At 44.5% G+C, this 19,025-nt stretch overlaps 2 protein-coding genes across 14 annotated transcripts in view; both read left to right on the top strand.

Moving 5' to 3' along the window:
* The window catches only part of LOC115571060 (SH3 and multiple ankyrin repeat domains protein 1-like), a 62,095-nt gene extending 53,225 nt beyond the window's left edge, over positions 1–8,870 (top strand). For 5 of the 12 annotated variants that reach the window (XM_030400089.1, XM_030400091.1, XM_030400092.1 and 2 more), the window contains 8 exons: positions 279–287; positions 481–507; positions 603–659; positions 828–946; positions 1,636–1,759; positions 1,850–5,090; positions 5,196–6,089; positions 6,371–6,422. In XM_030400089.1, coding sequence (XP_030255949.1) covers positions 279–287; positions 481–507; positions 603–659; positions 828–946; positions 1,636–1,759; positions 1,850–5,090; positions 5,196–6,089; positions 6,371–6,422 — 4,523 coding nt within the window. Of the gene's footprint in view, positions 1–278; positions 288–480; positions 508–602; positions 660–827; positions 947–1,635; positions 1,760–1,849; positions 5,091–5,195 lie in introns of all 12 variants that reach the window. The other 7 variants (XM_030400094.1, XM_030400096.1, XM_030400097.1 and 4 more) reach the window with 3 other exon arrangements.
* Positions 8,871–10,931: 2,061 nt separating this feature from the next.
* LOC115571067 (protein kinase C and casein kinase II substrate protein 3-like) lies at positions 10,932–17,896 on the top strand. 2 transcript variants are annotated; one of them, XM_030400109.1, is made up of 10 exons: positions 10,932–11,179; positions 12,665–12,735; positions 12,867–13,023; positions 13,261–13,496; positions 14,896–15,051; positions 15,416–15,591; positions 15,682–15,802; positions 16,596–16,663; positions 16,790–16,869; positions 17,260–17,896. In XM_030400109.1, exons 2-10 carry the CDS (start codon positions 12,679–12,681, stop codon positions 17,376–17,378), a joined length of 1,170 nt encoding a protein of 389 aa, XP_030255969.1. In that variant the 5' UTR covers positions 10,932–11,179; positions 12,665–12,678; the 3' UTR covers positions 17,379–17,896. The 2 variants fall into 2 exon arrangements, with proteins under 2 accessions (XP_030255969.1, XP_030255968.1); XM_030400108.1 differs by lacking the exon at positions 10,932–11,179 and adding an exon at positions 11,423–11,586.
* The last annotated feature ends 1,129 nt before the right edge of the window (positions 17,897–19,025 follow it).

Genomic DNA, 19,025 nt, shown 5'->3' on the forward strand with positions numbered 1-19,025 from the left:
TAGGGAAACACAGCATTAAATATTAACTAATTTGATGCAGAGAGCCAAGAAAATGATCCAGTATAGGTGTGATTTCATTTTTTTTCTTTCATTAGCAATAGTTTGATGGGGAAGGAGCTTTTTGATTCATTTGCACTTTCGATATTCCCTGTGAAGAACAAAAGTGATAATTAAACGGTTAGGAGATACAAAAGCAATTGCATGTTGTGAAATGATACTTATCTGATGCCATCACTCATAAACTGCTGTTTGTTTTCACTTTCTCCTGCTGCATACAGTGGACAAAGGTGGGAGAATCATGGATTTGTGTGCTCTCATTATCATTTCCGTCCCCCATCACCATCCCTCTAATCACATCAGTATTCACACCATCACATGTGTCGGAGTATGTATTTCATCCTTTCATCTGCTCAATACACATGACAACACAGCAGTTCTAGTCACACCTAATTTCTGTTTCCCGAATTATGTATGCTACAGCTGCGTCTCCGTGGAAAAAGAAAGCAGGTGAATATCAGCCTTTATCATTACCCCAATCAGCCCCTGAGCTTTAATTAAAAGTCAGCCTGTTTGATGCTGTTCTTTTTCTCCTCCATTTTCAGAATACGACTCCTCTCAGGGTCCTGATAAGAAGAGGACAGTTTATCAGATGGCACTAAGTATGAAATCACTCTTACCGCTCTTGTCATTCTGTAAAAAGGGTGTTTTTAAACCTTGGGGCTCACTTCAGTCCTCCTTTTCATGTTCCTTACTTTATTTTCTGCTCCCTCCTACTACTTCTCTACGTTTGTGTTCTGCCCTGCCCGTTTTCGGTCTGTGTTTTTTAGATAAACTGGATGAAATCTTGGCTGCTGCCCAACACACTATTACATCAGACAACCAGGGCCAGAGGGGTCATGGAGGCAAAAGGGACCGGAGCAAGAGTATTGTTCCCAACTCCAATGAGGTACAGCTGGGAATGGGAAGGAAATGATGGTTGTTGCCCTAAGTTTTGGTTCTGCTTAGATTTCAGTTTTTTCTGCAAAATATTAGCACTGCACAGTTGTGGACCAGATTCACATATAGAATACAACAGAGCTTCACTGCTGCTTCAGGATGTAGCACATATTTAGTCATGGATGTGACTAATGCTTGCAAAAAAAAAAAAAGATTCCTATCGATAACCAGCTTTAGCTTTTTTTTTTAGCTCTTCGTGTTCTCCTGCCCTCACTGCACTTTACAGAAAATGATTGACAATGGACCACCCACACCAAAACACGTTGAAATGCAAGTCAGGTTGTGTCCGTTCATTTATGCTGTTTTTCCTGATACACTATACTGTGACTGACAGGTTCTCCGTTAACACTTTATAATAACCATCATTATTAAAGGTGTGATATGTAAGAATTTTATTTTAAAACAAACAAAAAAACCTTACTAAGATTATCAACTGGTGTTATTTCATAATATATCAGTTTGGTCTTATCCAAGGTTCCTGTGCTAGCTGTGTTGACACCAACACTCCCCAATTACTCTGAGCTCACAGTCGACACGTACTAGAGTCAGCTTATAGACCTTTTTTCTTCTATCTTTACTCCCTCCTTTTTTTCAAATTCTCATTTGCTCCCTTTTCAAAATGTGTTTCGACCCCTGAAGCAACCCTATGAGCAGCAGCCAGCAGTGAGTATGGTGCAGCATGGACCAGGTTTTGTCTACAATCAAGCTCATTTTCAACCAGGCCATGGTCAGCATGCAGTCATGATGCGTCAAAAATCTATTGGTAATTGTCAAGGAAAGATTTCTGCCTGTTCAATATGTGAGTGTCTGGTTTAAGTTTCTGTTCTGTAACCACCTGTGTTCTTGTTCTCAGGCGTAACCGAGGAAGAGAGGCAGTACCTTCACCCACCTGCTATGAAGCTAGCACGCAGCCTGTCAGTGCCGGGACCAGAGGAAATCCCCCCACCCCCTAACACATCAGCTCCGGAGCCACCTTTATCCGCAGGTCCTCATCCTGGGAGAGGACCTGCTATGCCCATTCCCCCAGTATCTCAAGCCCACTACCAACTCCACTCCCAGCCAGCTCATCCTAGTCAAGCAGGCTGGGAGAGGGGAGGACCTGGTGGGATGAACCAGCAGGTCATGGTCCCTACCCTCCGCAGACAATCAGAAGGACTGTGTATCAGAGAGCCGGAGGCACCCAGGAGAGGTGGTGGTAAGATGGGAGGGTTAAGGAGAGGCTACAGCAGCGCTACACCACCGACAAGTGCTAAGCCTAAGGCCCAACAGGCGCCACAACATCACCCGCACGTGACCAGCCGGGAGCAGGGTGGAGTGGTTGGCAGGGGGGTGGCCAGGAGGGGTGGTCGAGGTGCTCTCATGAAGCAATCAAAAGTGGAAGATGGGCTGAGACAGCACAAAGGAAAAGGGGGTGCACCTAAAGAAAAGAGCTCAATCCCCATCCCCACCATCATCGTCAAAGCACCCTCTACCAGCAGCAGTGGCCGTAGCAGCCAGGGCAGCAGCATGGAAGCTGAGCCCTCCCATGACACAGAAGACCCAACCTCAGCAGATGCAACTCAAGACAGCTCCAACACCAGTCTACCCTCACCACTCACTCCCTCACCACCTCAGCCACCTACATCCACTTCATTGCCGCCATCAACTGTTGCCCCACCTGTTTCCTCACAGCAAAATCTGGAAAATTTGGATTACACTTTGACATTTGGTTCGACCTTTGGTGGTGGAGGTGGAGGAGGAGGAGGGGCACGCAGGGAAAGGGAACGTTTCAGAGATATGAGAAGAAAGAGCGCCTCTTTCTTCCTCTCGTCTGAGGAGGACATCCAAGGAGAGGCAGGAGGAGGAGCAGGGGAAGGAGGAGGGCCACTAGCGACTAGAGTTCAGCCTTTACAGGGCTCACAAATGGAAGTGCCCACTCCTCGTCTACGGCCCTCCAAGTCTATAGATGAGGGTATGTTTTCTGGAGACAGTTACGTCAACTATTCCAGCAGCATGCCCCCAGCCTTCGGCCTGCCTGAGTATTCTTCCCCTATCCTCAGTCAGGATGGCCAGCCAAAGTCAGCTCCCTCAATGTACGGCACCCAGCCCACTACTACCTTCATCCACCCACTTACAGGGAAAGTTTTGGATCCCTCATCCCCACTTGGCCTAGCTCTGGCTGCCAGAGAGAGGGCCCTAAAGGACGACCGCAGGACTCGCAGAGAGGAGAGACACTTTGGTCGACAGCTCTCAACAGTGGGAGCGTTCCCTACCCCAGTTCAGACCCCAACTCCTTCTCTTTTTGCAACCCCTACACAATCAACATACACTTCCCCAGTGTCCCTCCACCTAACCTCCCCCACTACTACCACCTCACCTGCATCTCTGAGCAGGCCACAGTCACCAAGGATATTACGTTTGGGAGGCGGAGGTGGGGAGAGGATGGAGAGAGAGAAGGAGGGAGGACCCAGGGAGGGTCTTAGAGTTCGCTTTTCAGAGGACAGAACCAATCAGTATTCAACTCAGTATTACCCACAGAGCCCCAGGGAGAGAGAAAGAGATAAGGAAGTGTATGACCCCCGACCTGCTCCACCCATACAACCTCCTCCACCGCCTGCTCAACCTGCACCTCGCAGACCCTCATTTCTGCAGATGGAAAACACTCCCCACACCAGCTACATCCCTCAGTACACTGTCCCCACAGCCCCAGCACAGACGCATGACGCAATGGGAGAAACAAGAGCAGCGGCAGGTGGAGGGGGAGGTCTAGGACTCATGGTTCTACCCCCACCAGCTCCCTCAATAGATGTAGATGATGAGTTTGTCTTTGCAGACCCCTTGCCCCCTCCTTTACAGTTTGCAAATGGTAAGCATGAGAGAGTCCAGGAGTTTGCTCGGCAGCATCACCACCTGAATCAGCACTCTGCTGATGTTGCTCCACCTCTTCCACCGCCTCTTCCATCTGCAAAGTCCTCAAACGCTACCCAACCTTCTCAACAGGGCGGTGACTCTGCTGCCTCCAGCCTTACCTCCTACGACAGCGAGGTGGCCAACCTTACACAGTCGGCACTTTCTCCATCTTATCCGTCCCCACAGATATTTCCTTCCTCCACCGTCACCACCATCTCTTCTGCAGCTGTGTCTGCTCCATCACTACACAGACCCCAGCCCATGTCCCATTCTCACCCCTTTTACAGCAGCTCTAATGACTCCTCAGTAGGTGGTCACACCCCAGCCCAGGACAGAGGCACTGCCGCCCTCACCACCACCATGACCTATGCTACCACGACCATGACAGCCTCTTCTGCCGCATCCACCACCACAATCTCCCCATCATCCTCTGACTACAGCATGACCACAGCTGGGACCAAGGCTGGCCTCGGCACAGGGGGTAAAGCTGCTGACCACACTCAGCACCCTACTATTATACCCAAGAGTGGAGACTGGCAAGATGCGGTGGTGGATTCTGGGATTGAGGAGCTGGACAGTCACAGCAGTAGTGACCACCATTTAGAAATGCTGGGACTGAGTGGGCTTAGAGGAGAGAGGGGTGGGATCGGAGGAGGAGGAGAGGGAGAGAGAGGAGGTGAGCATCAGGATTCTTGCACAACCTACTCAGGTGGGCAAACATTTGAGGTGCACAGCGCCAAACTGGCAAACCCTGTGTTTCCAAAGATGACTCATTACAAGGAGGGGGGAGGGAGGGGTCTGCCTGTAGCACTACGTAGGCAGAACAGCACCAACCCTGCTCCTTTGCAGCTGCATAGACAAAACAACCCAGAAGACGCCAGGATAGATGGAGCCCTTGCAGATGAAAGGAGGCGCAAGCAGAGTCGATCCAAAATGGAGGATGGCTTTAGCTCTGCTCTGGCTGCCTGCTTAGAGAGGCCCATGGACACTCGGTCAGTGGGCTGGGATGAGGTTGGGGAACATGAGCTGGGCGGAGTTGGAGTGCAGAGAGATGGTATGGTTCTGGATGGCCGCAGACTTCATTCACCACTTTCGGGCGTGAAGGCGAGCATTATCAATGAGCTGAGCTCCAAGCTGCAACAGATGAGTGGCATGAAGAGCATGGATGACTGGAGCCACACTCCGAAATCACCCACCATGCACAGGTTTGTTATTTTTCATCAACAAGGACTTGATACAAAATAAAAGTTGCATATTTTTTAAAAAAAAATTTATTTCGGGTTAAAGGGTTCTTTGTGTTTGTCTTTCAGGTATTCAGCGGATTACACTGATGCATTTCACAGCCCCCCTACTGGCCGCTCCACCTCACCATTGCCCACCTCCTCCCCACAGCATCGTCAGATCCTCACACCAAATCTGGCCACCCCTTCTGTCTCTCCTTCCCCTGCAGTCCCAGTTCAGCGCAACTGGACCCGCTCCCCATCTCCACAGATGCCGACCTCCCCAGTTCATGCACACCCTCCCCATTCCCCAACCTACTGCCCGTATCCAACGTCGCCAAAGCATCGGTCCAAGATGCGCAGGCAGACTTTTGATTTCCAGTGCAGTCCCACAAAGGAGATGCGGTCTTCAGTCTCTCGGCGCCGGGCTCCCAGCCCTCTTATCTATAGCACTGAACAGCCGAACCCCACACCTCCCAGACCTTCCTCTCTCCCCATCCTCCCCAGCACACCGGTCTACAACAACCCCTTCGACTTCCCTGGGCCCCTCACCCCTCCATCGCCTGGCCTCCCTTTAGGAGATACCTATAAGTCCTCAACTCCTCCGCTGTTCTCCCCATCTGGTGTGCCGAGTCAAAACCCCCTACTGGTCTCCCGCTCTCTCTCGCCAACACATTTCCTCTCTGGCGCCTCCTCCCCCATGCATTTGCCGCCCAGCCCGTCCTGTCTCAACTTTCCCCATCTCACCCCTCCTCCGCCAGCCAAACCCTTCGCTGTTAAGCCCCTGCCCTACTGGACCAAGTACGACGTGGCCGACTGGCTGGCTTACCTAAACCTGGGTGAACACAGAGAGCGTTTTATAGACAATGAGATAGACGGATCACATCTGCCTTCGCTCACTAAGGACGACTTCTTGGACCTCGGAGTGACACGTGTGGGACACCGGATGAACATCGAGAGGGCGCTGAAGAAACTCACTGACAGGTGAGGGAGGACTCTTGAAAACGTAGAGGCAACGAGGTCAAAATGTGAAAAAGGAAGCGCCAGATGGTGAAGGAAAGTCAAAGTGTCTCATTCCTTCTAGAAACGTTAGCTGTGCCATCCCCTTTTTGTTTATTAGATGCGTATAATTTGATAAGTTATCTCATCTCCGCTCCATCCTCTTCTCTTTATTAACCTGTTTTATCAACCCTATTAAGTTTGCGTCGTCTTTATTTCATTTCCGCCCATTCTTATTCTTTCATTTGCCCTCCTTCTCTCCCCAGGCGGCTCTCCTCTCCTTTGCATGTCACTGCTTCTCCCCGAGACACAGACTGAGAGTGAAGGGGTGATTCAAAGATGACAGAAAGGGAGACAAACAAAATGACAAAGATGAACAATAACAGAAGATGTGCAAGAGAAGAAACATGGACATCAACAGGTTGTGTTGAACTGAGCCTAAGGGGAAAGTGTTTTCTTGCAATTTTGTTATACATGTAGAGAATATTGTTTATGAAATTTGTGAGAAAGAAAGGGTTTGAAGAGCTGAAGAGTATCATATGAAAATGACGCTCCTCAACTGAAAATATACTTTAAAACTTTTGATGGACAGGCATTTAATTAACACACCGATTTGTGCTGTAAAAGACAAACATATATATACACACACACACACACACACACACTCATATTCTCACACACACACTGACAGATGGATTCTCACACCATCTGCTGTCTAGCAGCAGTGAGAAAACTTCAGTCTGAGTTCAATAAAAGTTAAAAAGTTGCTGCTTAAAGGGTAAACCCCAATAAAAATGTTGCTGGATGTGGGTGAGCCAGAAATACACAAGAGTCACATCCTAACATCAGTTTTCTAGCTTTAAGCAGATCAGAGTATCGGATGGCTGTGAATAGTGGAGCCAAAGTCAGAATATGAGAGAAAGGGTTTTGTTTGTAAATGATGATAGAAGAAAATGGTAGAAAACAATAGTATTCTTTTACATATTTGCCATATTCCCCCAAAGGGTGCCCCAATAAGCTTTGTATGTATGTACTTTGCGAGCACTAAATATATCTTACATGTTAAACGGGATTCACTATTAGTAGAACCATTTGTTTTGTACTAAGTGCTGATCGCAATCATTCATTTCAAACTGGTCAGGGTATTTATAACTGTTGAATTCAAGTTGTGCATAACGAGGACATACAAATATTGAGACAATATTGTTGTGAAATTACCTTTTATTATTTTACTGATTGTTCTATAGAAGGAGAGGAATTTAAAAGGGTTTGCGAGTCACGTGAAACTGCAAATCATCTTTTCTTAGACTTTATTGGTGTTTATGGCCATAGCACAGGTCAAGGGATGGACCCATCCTCTTTTAATGCCATAATGTTGACCGCTCTCTCTCACACAGCAGGTGCAGTGATCAAAAAGGGCTTTTTACTGCTTCTCTGTCTGCCTGACTTCCTCAACCTTCAGCCTCTGTGAGTCTGTGTGTCTGATTCTGTGCGTGCGAGTGTTCGTCAGCCTGCGTTGGTGGCCAAATGCTTTCCCTGACCTACCCCTTTCTCTTTCTAATGCCTTTTCCCAAGACATATTTATAAAGGTCACTAAACATTTTCTTTCTCACTAGTTGACAATCCCAATGGTTCCATGTTCCACACGTCAACCTTCGAAAAGAAATATTCTGACCCACTTTTCAAAAGGTTTTCTCAGAGTTATAAATTTAAAGTAAATACTGTATATGTTACATAGACGAGAACATGAACGCCCTGGACTTTGTAATAGTTTAGACATTCCCTGCAGTGAGTTCAACTGTCAGGCAAAAATACATCATTTATAGATCTATATGTAATGATGATGATGATAACATAAAAATATAGTATAATAAAGATAATTATATTAAGTCTGTATACATTTTTAAGAATCTCCGTCTTCCAAATAGTGTGGACACATTCTTTGAAGCTTTGTTTTATTTATGTTTCCTTTTGGGTTTTGTTCTGTAAATGCTTTCTATACTGCTCGCCCTGTGGTGACCCCAGTGCAGCTGACACACGTTAGTTAATGCATATTCTCTCTGTGTGAGTTTAAATTATGACTCTGTATTCTCATGCTGAGTTGCCTCAATGCTGTCTCTGAGACGTGGAAGGACTGAGCAGTAGTGTAGAAAGCATTACATCCTATGATTTAAAGAGTATTTTAGGTCTAGTGAAATGCATAATGAATATGACTTCATACAGTATGAGCATAAGTATGCAGAGATAAAAGGTATATATAAATATATACATATATATATATATAAAGGTTTGCTTTAAATAAAATAAACACTATAATAGAGGTACAACTAAGGTGTTGAAATAAATGCTAAAATAAACTATGGCCCTGTTGTGATTCTCTTTTCTGCTTGTATTCCCTCTTCTGACAGATTCACATAATGATCCAATTTAAAGTGCTGTGTTTAAATTGAGTCATTTGGCAGCAGCTCGTCTCAGCCCTGCGGTGCTTGAACACGACATTGTTTTGAGGTCCAGGATTATTTTCCCATCAGGCTCGGTGAGCTAATAGGACAAAAGAGTGGAGCTCGCAGGGAGAGAGAAGATGAGATGGCTTAATTCAAAGCAAGCAGTGGCCGCATTCATGCAGAAAACCGAACGACGTCTGTAAGGCTGGAAAACAATGAAAAACAACTTGGAAGAAGATGAATGTTGCATTGTTCAAGAGATGGTGGCCAGTTTAAGATTCATGCCGGAAAATTGTAAATATAAAGCCGTTTTTAAAGTTTTTGCCAGTTGTCCAGGTGGCCCTTTCTTTGTGTTTTTTTTTTCTTTTTGGAGTCTCCTCACAGCTTTCCAAATTACGGATGTCAGGGCTTGTTTTTCTCTGTGGTGAGAAGCCACAAACTGGCATTTTTCTTCCGACAAAAAGAAAAAGACTTCCACTGAGAAAAACACTGCAGGGATGTACAGCAGCCTTCCAATAGATGTTGCGCTGACTAACATGTTGGTCCAACATCTCCTATCAGTGCCCAGTTGGGCTGGGATCCGTTGACTGTGAAGGCCATAGCATATCATCATTAAGTATCTGGACTGGGTGTTTCTCAGTTTTTCAGTCATTTAATCAGGTTTTTCCTTTAATTTGTCACTCGTGTCATTTGAATTGAGGTTGAGTAAACATGGGCCCTAAGTCTGGAAACTGAAATGACATTTTTATTATACTGGGGTCAAGGCAGGTATCTCCAAACTTGGACACATAAAGCGGAAACTATCTGCATGACACAAAACCACCGACACCACCACCTGCCATGAGTGGTAACTGAGAATATACAAATTGGGGGAAACAAACCTTTTGTAAATCTCAGTTGGAACATACTGTAACCTTCAGTTTATTAACAATTATCAACAGAATGTTTTGAACAGTTTTGACATTATATATTATATATTATATTATTGTGGTGCAGCAATGTACACTGAATGATAAAAGCGAGCCCCATCCTGTCCTGTCTTGTAATACCACTTTGCACCACAACAGATGATAGTAGTTTCAGCTAGAAGATGCCAGCCAGTGGCAAATTGGTTACAAGCTCCATTCGCGCTTTTAGTCTGATGAATAAAAATATTTAAAAAATTAATATTCTAACCTTTCTCCGAATCCACGAGATTCCTGAGGAGGTTACTGGGAATATGACTGTGGGCAACACATCCAGTGTTTGCTGGATACAAGTGTAGACATTCTGAGTGTATGAAGTTTCTCTACTTAACCAAACTAAGATTAGTTTAATCACGAAAATATTCAGCTTGTCCTGAATGATGACCAACATTCCTCACACTCCTTTCCTGCTTCAGGTCTATCAAATACCTGCTGCTCAGAGGCTCATAATCCTTCCTTATCAGGCCATGATGACTGGGAGACGGCTCATCCAGTCAGCTAATATCCCCACTGCCTGCACGGCTAACTGAGCTAATGGCTGCTAGTAGCTACATCCAAGATAGCTGAAGATAGTGAGCAGCAGTTGGCAGTTAGTCCGGTGGTATGCTGCCTCCTGTGTGTGGAGCGACCTTCAAAGGCGACCGGTCTTTACATGAATTTAAGGTTTTTCATCATGGTCCACGATGTAAAAGGTGTACACACCGAATCACAGGGACGTTGCGCTAACGCCAACAGTCACTTTCAGGTGGACATGTTAGAGTTGATTCGTATTGCAGACATTATCTACAAACAATCCAATACCTGAAGTGTCGTCAACTAAATCACAAAAATAACTTTTAAAAAAACAAATAAAATGTTTACTTTAGTTACACTTCGAGTTTCACATAAGACACAATCTGTTTGCCGTTTTCAAAACATGTGAAAAGGCAACTTATTCCAATATCTGGCATCATGAAACCTAAAAGAAAGAAAAAATCCCACATTGATATAAAGTGAGAAACGATATCTCATGCCTGGTGGGTGGTGAATGTGGTCTGGATAAGCTGTTAAGAAATATTTTAAAATAGTCTAATTATACACAGCATTCATCGCAGGAAAGGCTGAGAAATATGAACCAGATCGAGGCAGAAGTAAATGAACTGTAACTCTTGTGTTCTCCTTTAACTTCTGGCCTAACATCCATGAGAGTAAATCCCAGAACCAGTAAACAGTGAGTGCTCTTTCTAGGCCTGACCACACAGAATGGCAGGTCACAAAGGGCCACGGGGCTAATGTGGCAGTTCATGGGACACCCCATTCCTCCCCTTCTCCCCCCCCTGCTGTCACACACACATACTAATAAGCTCACATGACTCTGTGCCACACTGACACGATTCTGCGAGCGGACGGACGGTCAAAATGAAGGTTCAGCATCTCATTAGCACCATATCGAGAGAGACAGAGGGAGGGACGGGGCAGGGAGAGAGAAGGAGGGGGATTCATCCAGCTGTTTTTCCTCTAATAGCAGAGTGGAGTGAGAGGGGGACAGTCAGAGGAGAGCCGGTGAGTAAAAGAGGCAAAGAATGGGGTTAAAGTAGAGAACAGAAGAGAAAGAGAAAGAATAGTTCAACCCTGGTATGACTGTGAACTAGAACAACACAGCTGACGGGGGAGGAGAGCGTGCAAGGTGAGTTTCTTCCTCCCTCTTTGTTTGCCCTGAAGCCAATTAGCAGCGGAGTGATTACCATGCAAATGTTCAGGTTTGTTTATTATGTGTTTTCTTGTGTGTGTGTGTGTGTGTGTGTTTTTTCTTTCTTTCTGCTTGCTTTGCATGCATGGTCCCAGCTTCTCACGCCCACTTTCAGATCAACAACGCGTGTGTGTGTAACTTTAACTGCCAGGGGAAAATTGGGTCAGAGAGAGGGAGAGGAGCATGTGTTAGAGGAGGAGAGGTACACAGGGAGAGAGAGAGAGATAGGGAGAGAGAGAGAGAGAGGGAGACGGACAGAGAAATGGAGAGAAAATCTTCTGCGAGCCCTTGAACTACAGTAACAAGTGGTCACTTGAGTAATCACTGGTGATTCAGAGAGAAATGTAAGTGCTGGTTTCTCCCAGGCGTGACTGCTCTGCTGCCACTTTTTTTTCGCTTCTTTACTTGCTTCTTTTTATTTTTTATTTTATCTTTTTGCATTACAATCCTTTGATATGAATGCTTCTGTGTGGGAGGACGCATGTCATTTCAAAAGTCTTCTTTTCCTCTGCATGTGCAAGATCTTAATCAGACCCTGTAACCCTGCCATGTTGATAAAACAACATAAAACAGAGGGGGAAGAGAGTCCTCGCTGAGCCTGACTCTCTGTCATGCTCAGTCTTGTGATGAGGTGTGGTTAGTCATTTTCACATTAGTCAGCCAGCAATGTGTCAACATGTTACCCAGATAGAAATAGGCCTTTATGTGACTGCGTCCTGTGCATGTTTGTGCATGCATATCTAGTCTTTTTAGCCAATCTGCCCTGGAAAGCTTGGCTCTAAATGCTGTCCAAAAATGTCTCCTCATTCCTTTTTAAATCCTGCATTCCGGTTCGTTTGCCAAAGCAGAAATCTGCCCCTGTCGCTCTCCTGCGGTCGTGATCTCCAAGTCGAATTGCTGGCGGAGTCAGAGTGGAAGACAGTTGGTTTCTAATAGGCCTTGTATTAGTCAGAGCAAAGGGAAAGATGACCTTTCTCTTGCTGTTTATTTTGGGAAGGCAACAGGAAGAATGCCGGAGCAGCTGTTCTATTCCTGCTGGCAGATCCCACCCCTGTGAATTCCAGTCTGCCACTGCAACGACACTCCCCGTACTCACGCAGGGGGGGTTTGGATGTATCCAAGCACTGTACAGTGTAAATAACACCTCGTTGGGATCATCCAAGTTGTTATGGCAATAAGCTGAGCAACACACATACGCTATGCGAGGCTTCAGCCACCAATTATCCCCTATCAGCAATGAATCCAGTACAAGAGGAGAGGATGTGCTTATGAGAGAGTCAGCCTGCTAACATCTGCACTGTGTAGAGGTCCAACCTGTTGCATGCTATTCAGAGTCACCTGTCTGTCAGCAAAAGCTGCCTTTCCTGGCAACCAGTCTGGCAACTTGCTTGTGTAACAGCCTTCTCTTGCTTTCTGAGACAGAAACCTTCTCAATAATGGCGAGTCTTCCAAAAGAGCCACCCGAGGATGCCAAGAAACAGAGCTTCTGGATGGTGAGGATTAATATTTATGGTCACACCAAAGACTAAACTACTTAATTCAAACAAGTGCTCATTTGTGTTTGTGAATTAACAAGTCAGGCCTGTTATTCTCGCACATCATCACCAACTTTTCGTCCACCTAGCCGGGGAATTATGTGCGCACAGTGCACCGGACCGATCAGTCCTTCCAGGCCTGCAACGACATCGTGGCCTGCTTCATGGAGAGGGCAAAGGTGGAGAAACAGTATGCCCAGCAGCTCAGCCAGTGGAGCAGCAAGTGGAAGTCCATAGTGGATTCTAGTAAGTATGAGAAGCTGTGTGATGACGGGGGAGACACGATGGCCTAGAAACAGAGAAAACATGCAAACGCAGGGCTTTTTGATCACGTTGACTCTCATCAAGTCGCAATTACAGCTTGATTGTTATTAAACAGCCGCATCGGTGCTCATTTGAAACTTTCCAAAACACACTTGGAGGTAATTATTTCTCTATTGGTTCCCATGACTCACGCCGTGTTTTTGTTTCCGCCGTCCCCAGGGCCGCTTTACGGCTCCCTCATGAGGGCGTGGCAGTGTTTCTTCACCTCCACGGAGCGCCTGTCTGACCTCCACTCCACCATCTCCCAGTCACTCGTCGCAGAGGAAGGGGACCGGGTGAAGACCTGGCAGAAGGAGACCTTTCCCAAGAAAATCTTCTGTGGTTTCAGAGAGAGCTATGACAACAACACAAGTTTCTCACGTGCACAGAAACCCTGGTCCAAAAAGCTGATGAAGGTCAGTGCACAGTGGTCATTTAGATTGTGTGTGTGTGTGTGGGTGTGTACATACCGGTACCATATTACCATACCATATTCACACGGCAGCCATTTGCCTGTGACGTCTCGCTTAGGGTGGGTAACTCAAATGCCATACAGACCAACGAAATCTTATTTGTTAGCATTACACCGTTTCCTGTTTTAGCAGCAACTGAAAAGACAATAGAGGTGGTATTTCAAGGTAAAACATCACATTTAATATCTCTTCAGCTTCAGTTAGACAACAGCTAATGTTAGCATTCAGCCACTCACTAGCTAACAACTGTTTGGTACTGTTACACGATATGACAGGCATGCAATAAAGATTAACTCTAAATTATCCACTCACATCTGTTTACACATGTATTCAAGCCTATAAGTAAAACACACTGGATGTAATCAAACAGCAAATGTTAGCTAGGAAGTGGTTGAATGCTAACGTTGGCTAAAGGGTTACCAAAGATGTTGTTTTACCTTTAAATATTGCCAGATGTCTGTCTTGATTTCGCCATTCATTGACTTTTCAGATGCAGGTTTATTGGGAAGTGGTGAAATGATAATGGTTTGTCAGATTCCCCATGTCTGGAACCTGAAACACAGCAGTACAACCTCTGAGCCTCCCACCCTGAGCGTGACGTCAAAGCAAAATGGCCGCAACACATAAGAGGGGAGGTTGGCCTCTCAGGGGTTCAGCCCATCTTGGGAAACATTTTGTTAACAGACGTATGAACCCCACGCTACGCCTGCACTCATGTTACACCCCTAGTGTAGCATCCTAGCAGTGTTAGCTAAGAAGCATTTTCTGTCGAACTGTTCCTTTGAAAAAATTTAAGCTACAGACATAAGCTATGTGGAAACAAGGCGTATAGCTCACTAATTAAAATGTGTAAACGTGTTCGTTTAATTCATATCAGCTTAAGTTTAGAATCAACATGTTTTTACCGGGTTTGGTGCATCTTGACTTCAGAAAAATGGAGAAAGTCCATCACATAACGCCTGGTATGCTAAGCTAACGAACTGCTACAGTAGCTTCACATTTACTACAGGCCTTTGAAATGAGGGTCTTCTCTCTGTGTTTCCCAAAATACCAAACTATTCATTTAAGTTATGCATACATTTTTCTACTGACTATTTAAAGCACTTTGTGAATCAAATTGAATTGAAATTAATGTGAAATTCAAAAAGCTAATTTCACCCCAACCCCTTGTCTGTGACGCTCGCATGGTTTATATATTTTGCGTGATCTTCAATGGTGCTGGTTGGTATATTTTTTAAAAAGTTTGTACAGAGCCAGGCTCAGCTAAAGCAACCCCTCCCTCCATCAATCCTCTCATCTAACTCTTGGGAAACTGATGAGCATACTTATGTTACTTCATCAGCTGGAGAAGGCCCGAGTTGCTTATCACAAGTCCTGTCAGAGGGAGCAAGCGGCCCTGGATAAAGAGAAACAAGCCAACGAAAACACTGAGATGAGTCCAGAGAAGAAGCAGAAATTCACAGATGCCAAAGAGAAGGTCACAGAGGAGAAAGAGAAGGTGAGGAGGGATGGTGACACACTGCACCTCTTGAGCACATTTGAAATTCCGTCTTCATGACATACCAAAGAGTTAAACATGTTGCATTCCTCCAAAGTTTTGTTGGCCTGCTGCATGTGGACTTATCAGCTCCAAACACGAGCTCCAGGCTTTAATCTCCTCTCCAAGTGTTTCCCTTGTATGGAGATGTGTTATTGTTACTCTGCTCAGTGTTTATGGAGCCCAGCATGGGAACAGTCGAGAGCACCCGATGATTTATACATTTGAGATTGTCCGCCATTAAAGAAGCACATTAGATGTTCTCTCTGAGGGAGCCTATCCCAACTTTTTCATCATAAAACCTGTCCTTGTGAGCTGCCTGCAGCACAGAGAGCACTATGAGAAAGCCCTCGAGGATGTGACATCCTACACGCCTCGCTACATGGAGGAGATGGAGGCCATTTTTGAGAAGTCGCAGGAGGAGGAGAGGAAGAGGATCAGCTTCCTGAAGCAGGCCTTCCTCTCCATCCACAGACATCTTGACGTCACCAACAATGAGAGGTGAGCGTCCAGGGCTTGGTGTGAGTGTGTGTGACTCTTGGGTTAATGCAGAGAAAGTGCATTTATTGTGTCCCATGTCCCTTGTGTCAGTGTGAAGGCAGTGTACAGTGAGCTCCACCAAACTCTGATGTCCATCAGTGATCAAGATGATCTCAAATGGTGGAAGAACAACCACGGTCCTGGCATGCCCACCGACTGGCCAAAGATTGAGGTTTGTTGCAACAACCCAGCTGCTTTAATCTGCGTTCAAATAATACAAGTACAGTAGAGAACAGTTCATTCGCTTCCAAGTCAGTTTTTGCGTGCAGGTGATACCTTCCCGGTGATTTTTTTGAATAACGGCTGCATCCAAATACGTAGGCATTAGAACGCCGGTGATGTAGTATAAAGGTATATAAAGTACACCTAGTATAAAATCAAACTAGGGCAGAGGTTGGGGTCGATGAAGGGGTCAAGCAAATACAGGCTTTTTACTCAGGATACTGATGACAGAAGCTCCAATCTCCCACAGAAAACGCTGCTCCTGAAACGCCTCATCAGTGTCCCCGCCTTTTATTCCGTTTGTGACACCACACTACCACAGATTTGCAGCACAGCTCGTTTGGCATAAAAAAAAATGATTAATTACCATCACTGCTCTGTTATTGTTAGTTGTGCTGGCTCAGGCATGGGTGAGCTGACCAATCAGAGGAGACTGGGTACTCAATGGGGGGGGGGGGCTCAAACAGAGGGGTAATACAGAGCTGCAGCAAAAAAACTCATGATAAGATTGTAAACCTGAAAATGAACATAATGTGATCTCACACATTGTTTAAAAAACTAATGAAGAAGACTTTTTCCGTCAGAAGTGAACATTTTGGAGATGTAAGAAGATTTTTCAACAACATTTGTACATCAATCACTCAACCCCAAAATAATAAGTTGTGTGAAGGTTTGTTTGTTGTAGCTGTTTTCCTTGATTGAAATGATGAATTTTAAACCCAAACTTTTATCTCTCACATCAGGAATGGGTCCCGCCTGTGAAAAAGCTAAACAGAAAGAAGAGAGACCAGAAAAGAAAAGGGAGCCAACCGTAAGTTATCCACAGCAGTGAACACTTCATTGTATTTTAACTCATTTAAATGAACAATGTACATTTCATTCCAAGTCATATGTCTGTTTTCTGACTGCTTAAAAGTCCCTTTTGTTCTCCTGCTAGTGTGATGATCGGGGGTGTGAAGGTGCGAGCTCTGTACGACTATGTGGGAGAGGAGGGTGATGAGCTGTCCTTTAAAGCAGGTGACACATTAAGTGTGATGTGACGTCACTAAGACGCTTTTAGACAGTGGTGTTGTTCTCAGTGTTAATGCTTCAGTAGGCAAGATCTTTATACACAATTGAAACCACTGTAGCAGTGTAAATCTGAGCAGGGAGACAGACATGCATCACATCCCCCTGAAATGATGACAGACAGGCTTGTAAATATAAGTGTGCAGTTGACATGACATGATTTCTCTGTATTATAGTTCAAATTTCGAATGTCTTTTTTTAACCTCATCATCTAAACTGATCCCATGTCTTCATTATACACTAACTTAACTAAAAATGCATTTAAAGAAACACATAATTTACTCTTTATTGGAAAACGATCACTTTTGACACCATTATTTTGTCCCTTTTTGATTCCAGGTGAAGTTTTCAAGAAGGTGGAGGAGGAGGACGACCAGGGTTGGTGTCGAGGAGTCCTGAGCGGAGGAAAGGAGGGCTTCTACCCAGCTAACTATGTTGAAGTTGTCGAAGCCGTCTGATATACTGTGTCCTAGACGTATTTCTCACGAGGAGTTAGAATTCAGAGCTTTTTGAAAATAACAATTATTATTATATGTTGTCACACTGATCTTGAGTTAAAGTCAGATATAATCTGTTCCCAACCATTTGTAATATGTAAAAAATGTTAAGGCCTTAATATTCTAACCCACGTGGTTTGAGTGCTTCTGCATTATGAATTAACTTATCAAAGACTAGAATGTACTGTTTGTGCAGGAGCTATATGTGTGTATGTGTGAGTGTGTACGTGCGATGCACCCATGTGTGCACGTTAAGATGAAACAAAAGAGAACAAGAGAAGATATTTATTTACTGCCATCATGTCTGAGTCATTAGGTCGCTGTAATAAAGAAAGATGATAGTGACCGCGGCACAGGTTTACAATGATGTGTGCACACAAGGTCAATGTTTACATAAAGTATTATGTAGAAGCACGCAGAAGTTACTTTGACTGAGGGAATGGATTTTCAAAATAAAAGTGAAATTGTTTTGCCTCTTATCTGTCTTTTTGACTTTCAGAGGATGAATCCCACCGACTGTGGCGAGTCCCTCTAGCGCCGCCACAAGGCTGACATTTGCTTTTTCTTTTTTCTTTGTTTAATGTGTTCACAATTATTGATTGGACTGCCATTCAATTTGGTAAATATTTCTATGGTCCCCTGAGGATGAATCTTAATGAATCTGAAGTAAGTCCTTAAGTACAGTGTTGTTATCAACCAACACAAAAGAACAAAGAACCTGAAACGTGCATTTGTGTTTAATCTAATCCAATCTTTAAGATAGATAGATAGATAGATAGATAGATAGATAGATAGATAGATAGATAGATAGATAGATATACTTTATTGACCCCAAGATGGGAAATTCCGGTGTAGCAGCAGCATTATACACAGAGACAATAACAACACAATGAAATAAGAGGAACAACCTAGACATATTAAATAGCAATAGAAAAAAGTAATATACAAAATGTACAAAATGTATAAAAGTGTATAAATAAGCAGAGTAATTGTAGTGCAAGATAAAATATAGGGTGCAGTGTGATGGCATGTGGCAGGAAAGATTTCCTGTATCTGTCCCTTCGACAGCGGAGCTGCAGCAGTCTGTGAGAGAAGGTGCTCCGCTGTCTGTCTACTGTGTGATGGAGAGGGTGCTGATCATTGTCCATGATGGATAACAGTTTGTTCAGTGTTCTCCTCTCAAAAGACTCCAACCTGAGACCAACTACGGAGCCAGCCTTCTTGATGATTTTATCAAGTCTGTTAGTGTCGCTGGCTTGGATGCTGCTGCCCCAACACACAGCAGCGTAGAAAATGACGCTGGAAACAACAGACTGGTGAAAGATCTTAATCTGAAATGTGTGGATTTTTTCATATTTTCAAAACATGAATTTAAAATATGTAGATTGTATTCAATCTTTTTATGTGTTTACTTAATTGTATGAGGAATTCATTGCCCATGTTGGTACTTTTAATTAGACAAATCAGACATAAGCCAAGTTAAACAGTTGTTTCACTTGGCACATTATGCTCTTTAGTGTTGGTATTTACAGTTTTTCTTATTTCACTTAAGTCCTCCTATACACATAAGGCTTGTAGATTGGGAGCGGCATTCCTTAACCAAATAAC

This window comes from Sparus aurata, chromosome 20, assembly GCF_900880675.1.
Source record: "Sparus aurata chromosome 20, fSpaAur1.1, whole genome shotgun sequence".
Lineage (NCBI taxonomy): Eukaryota > Metazoa > Chordata > Actinopteri > Spariformes > Sparidae > Sparus > Sparus aurata.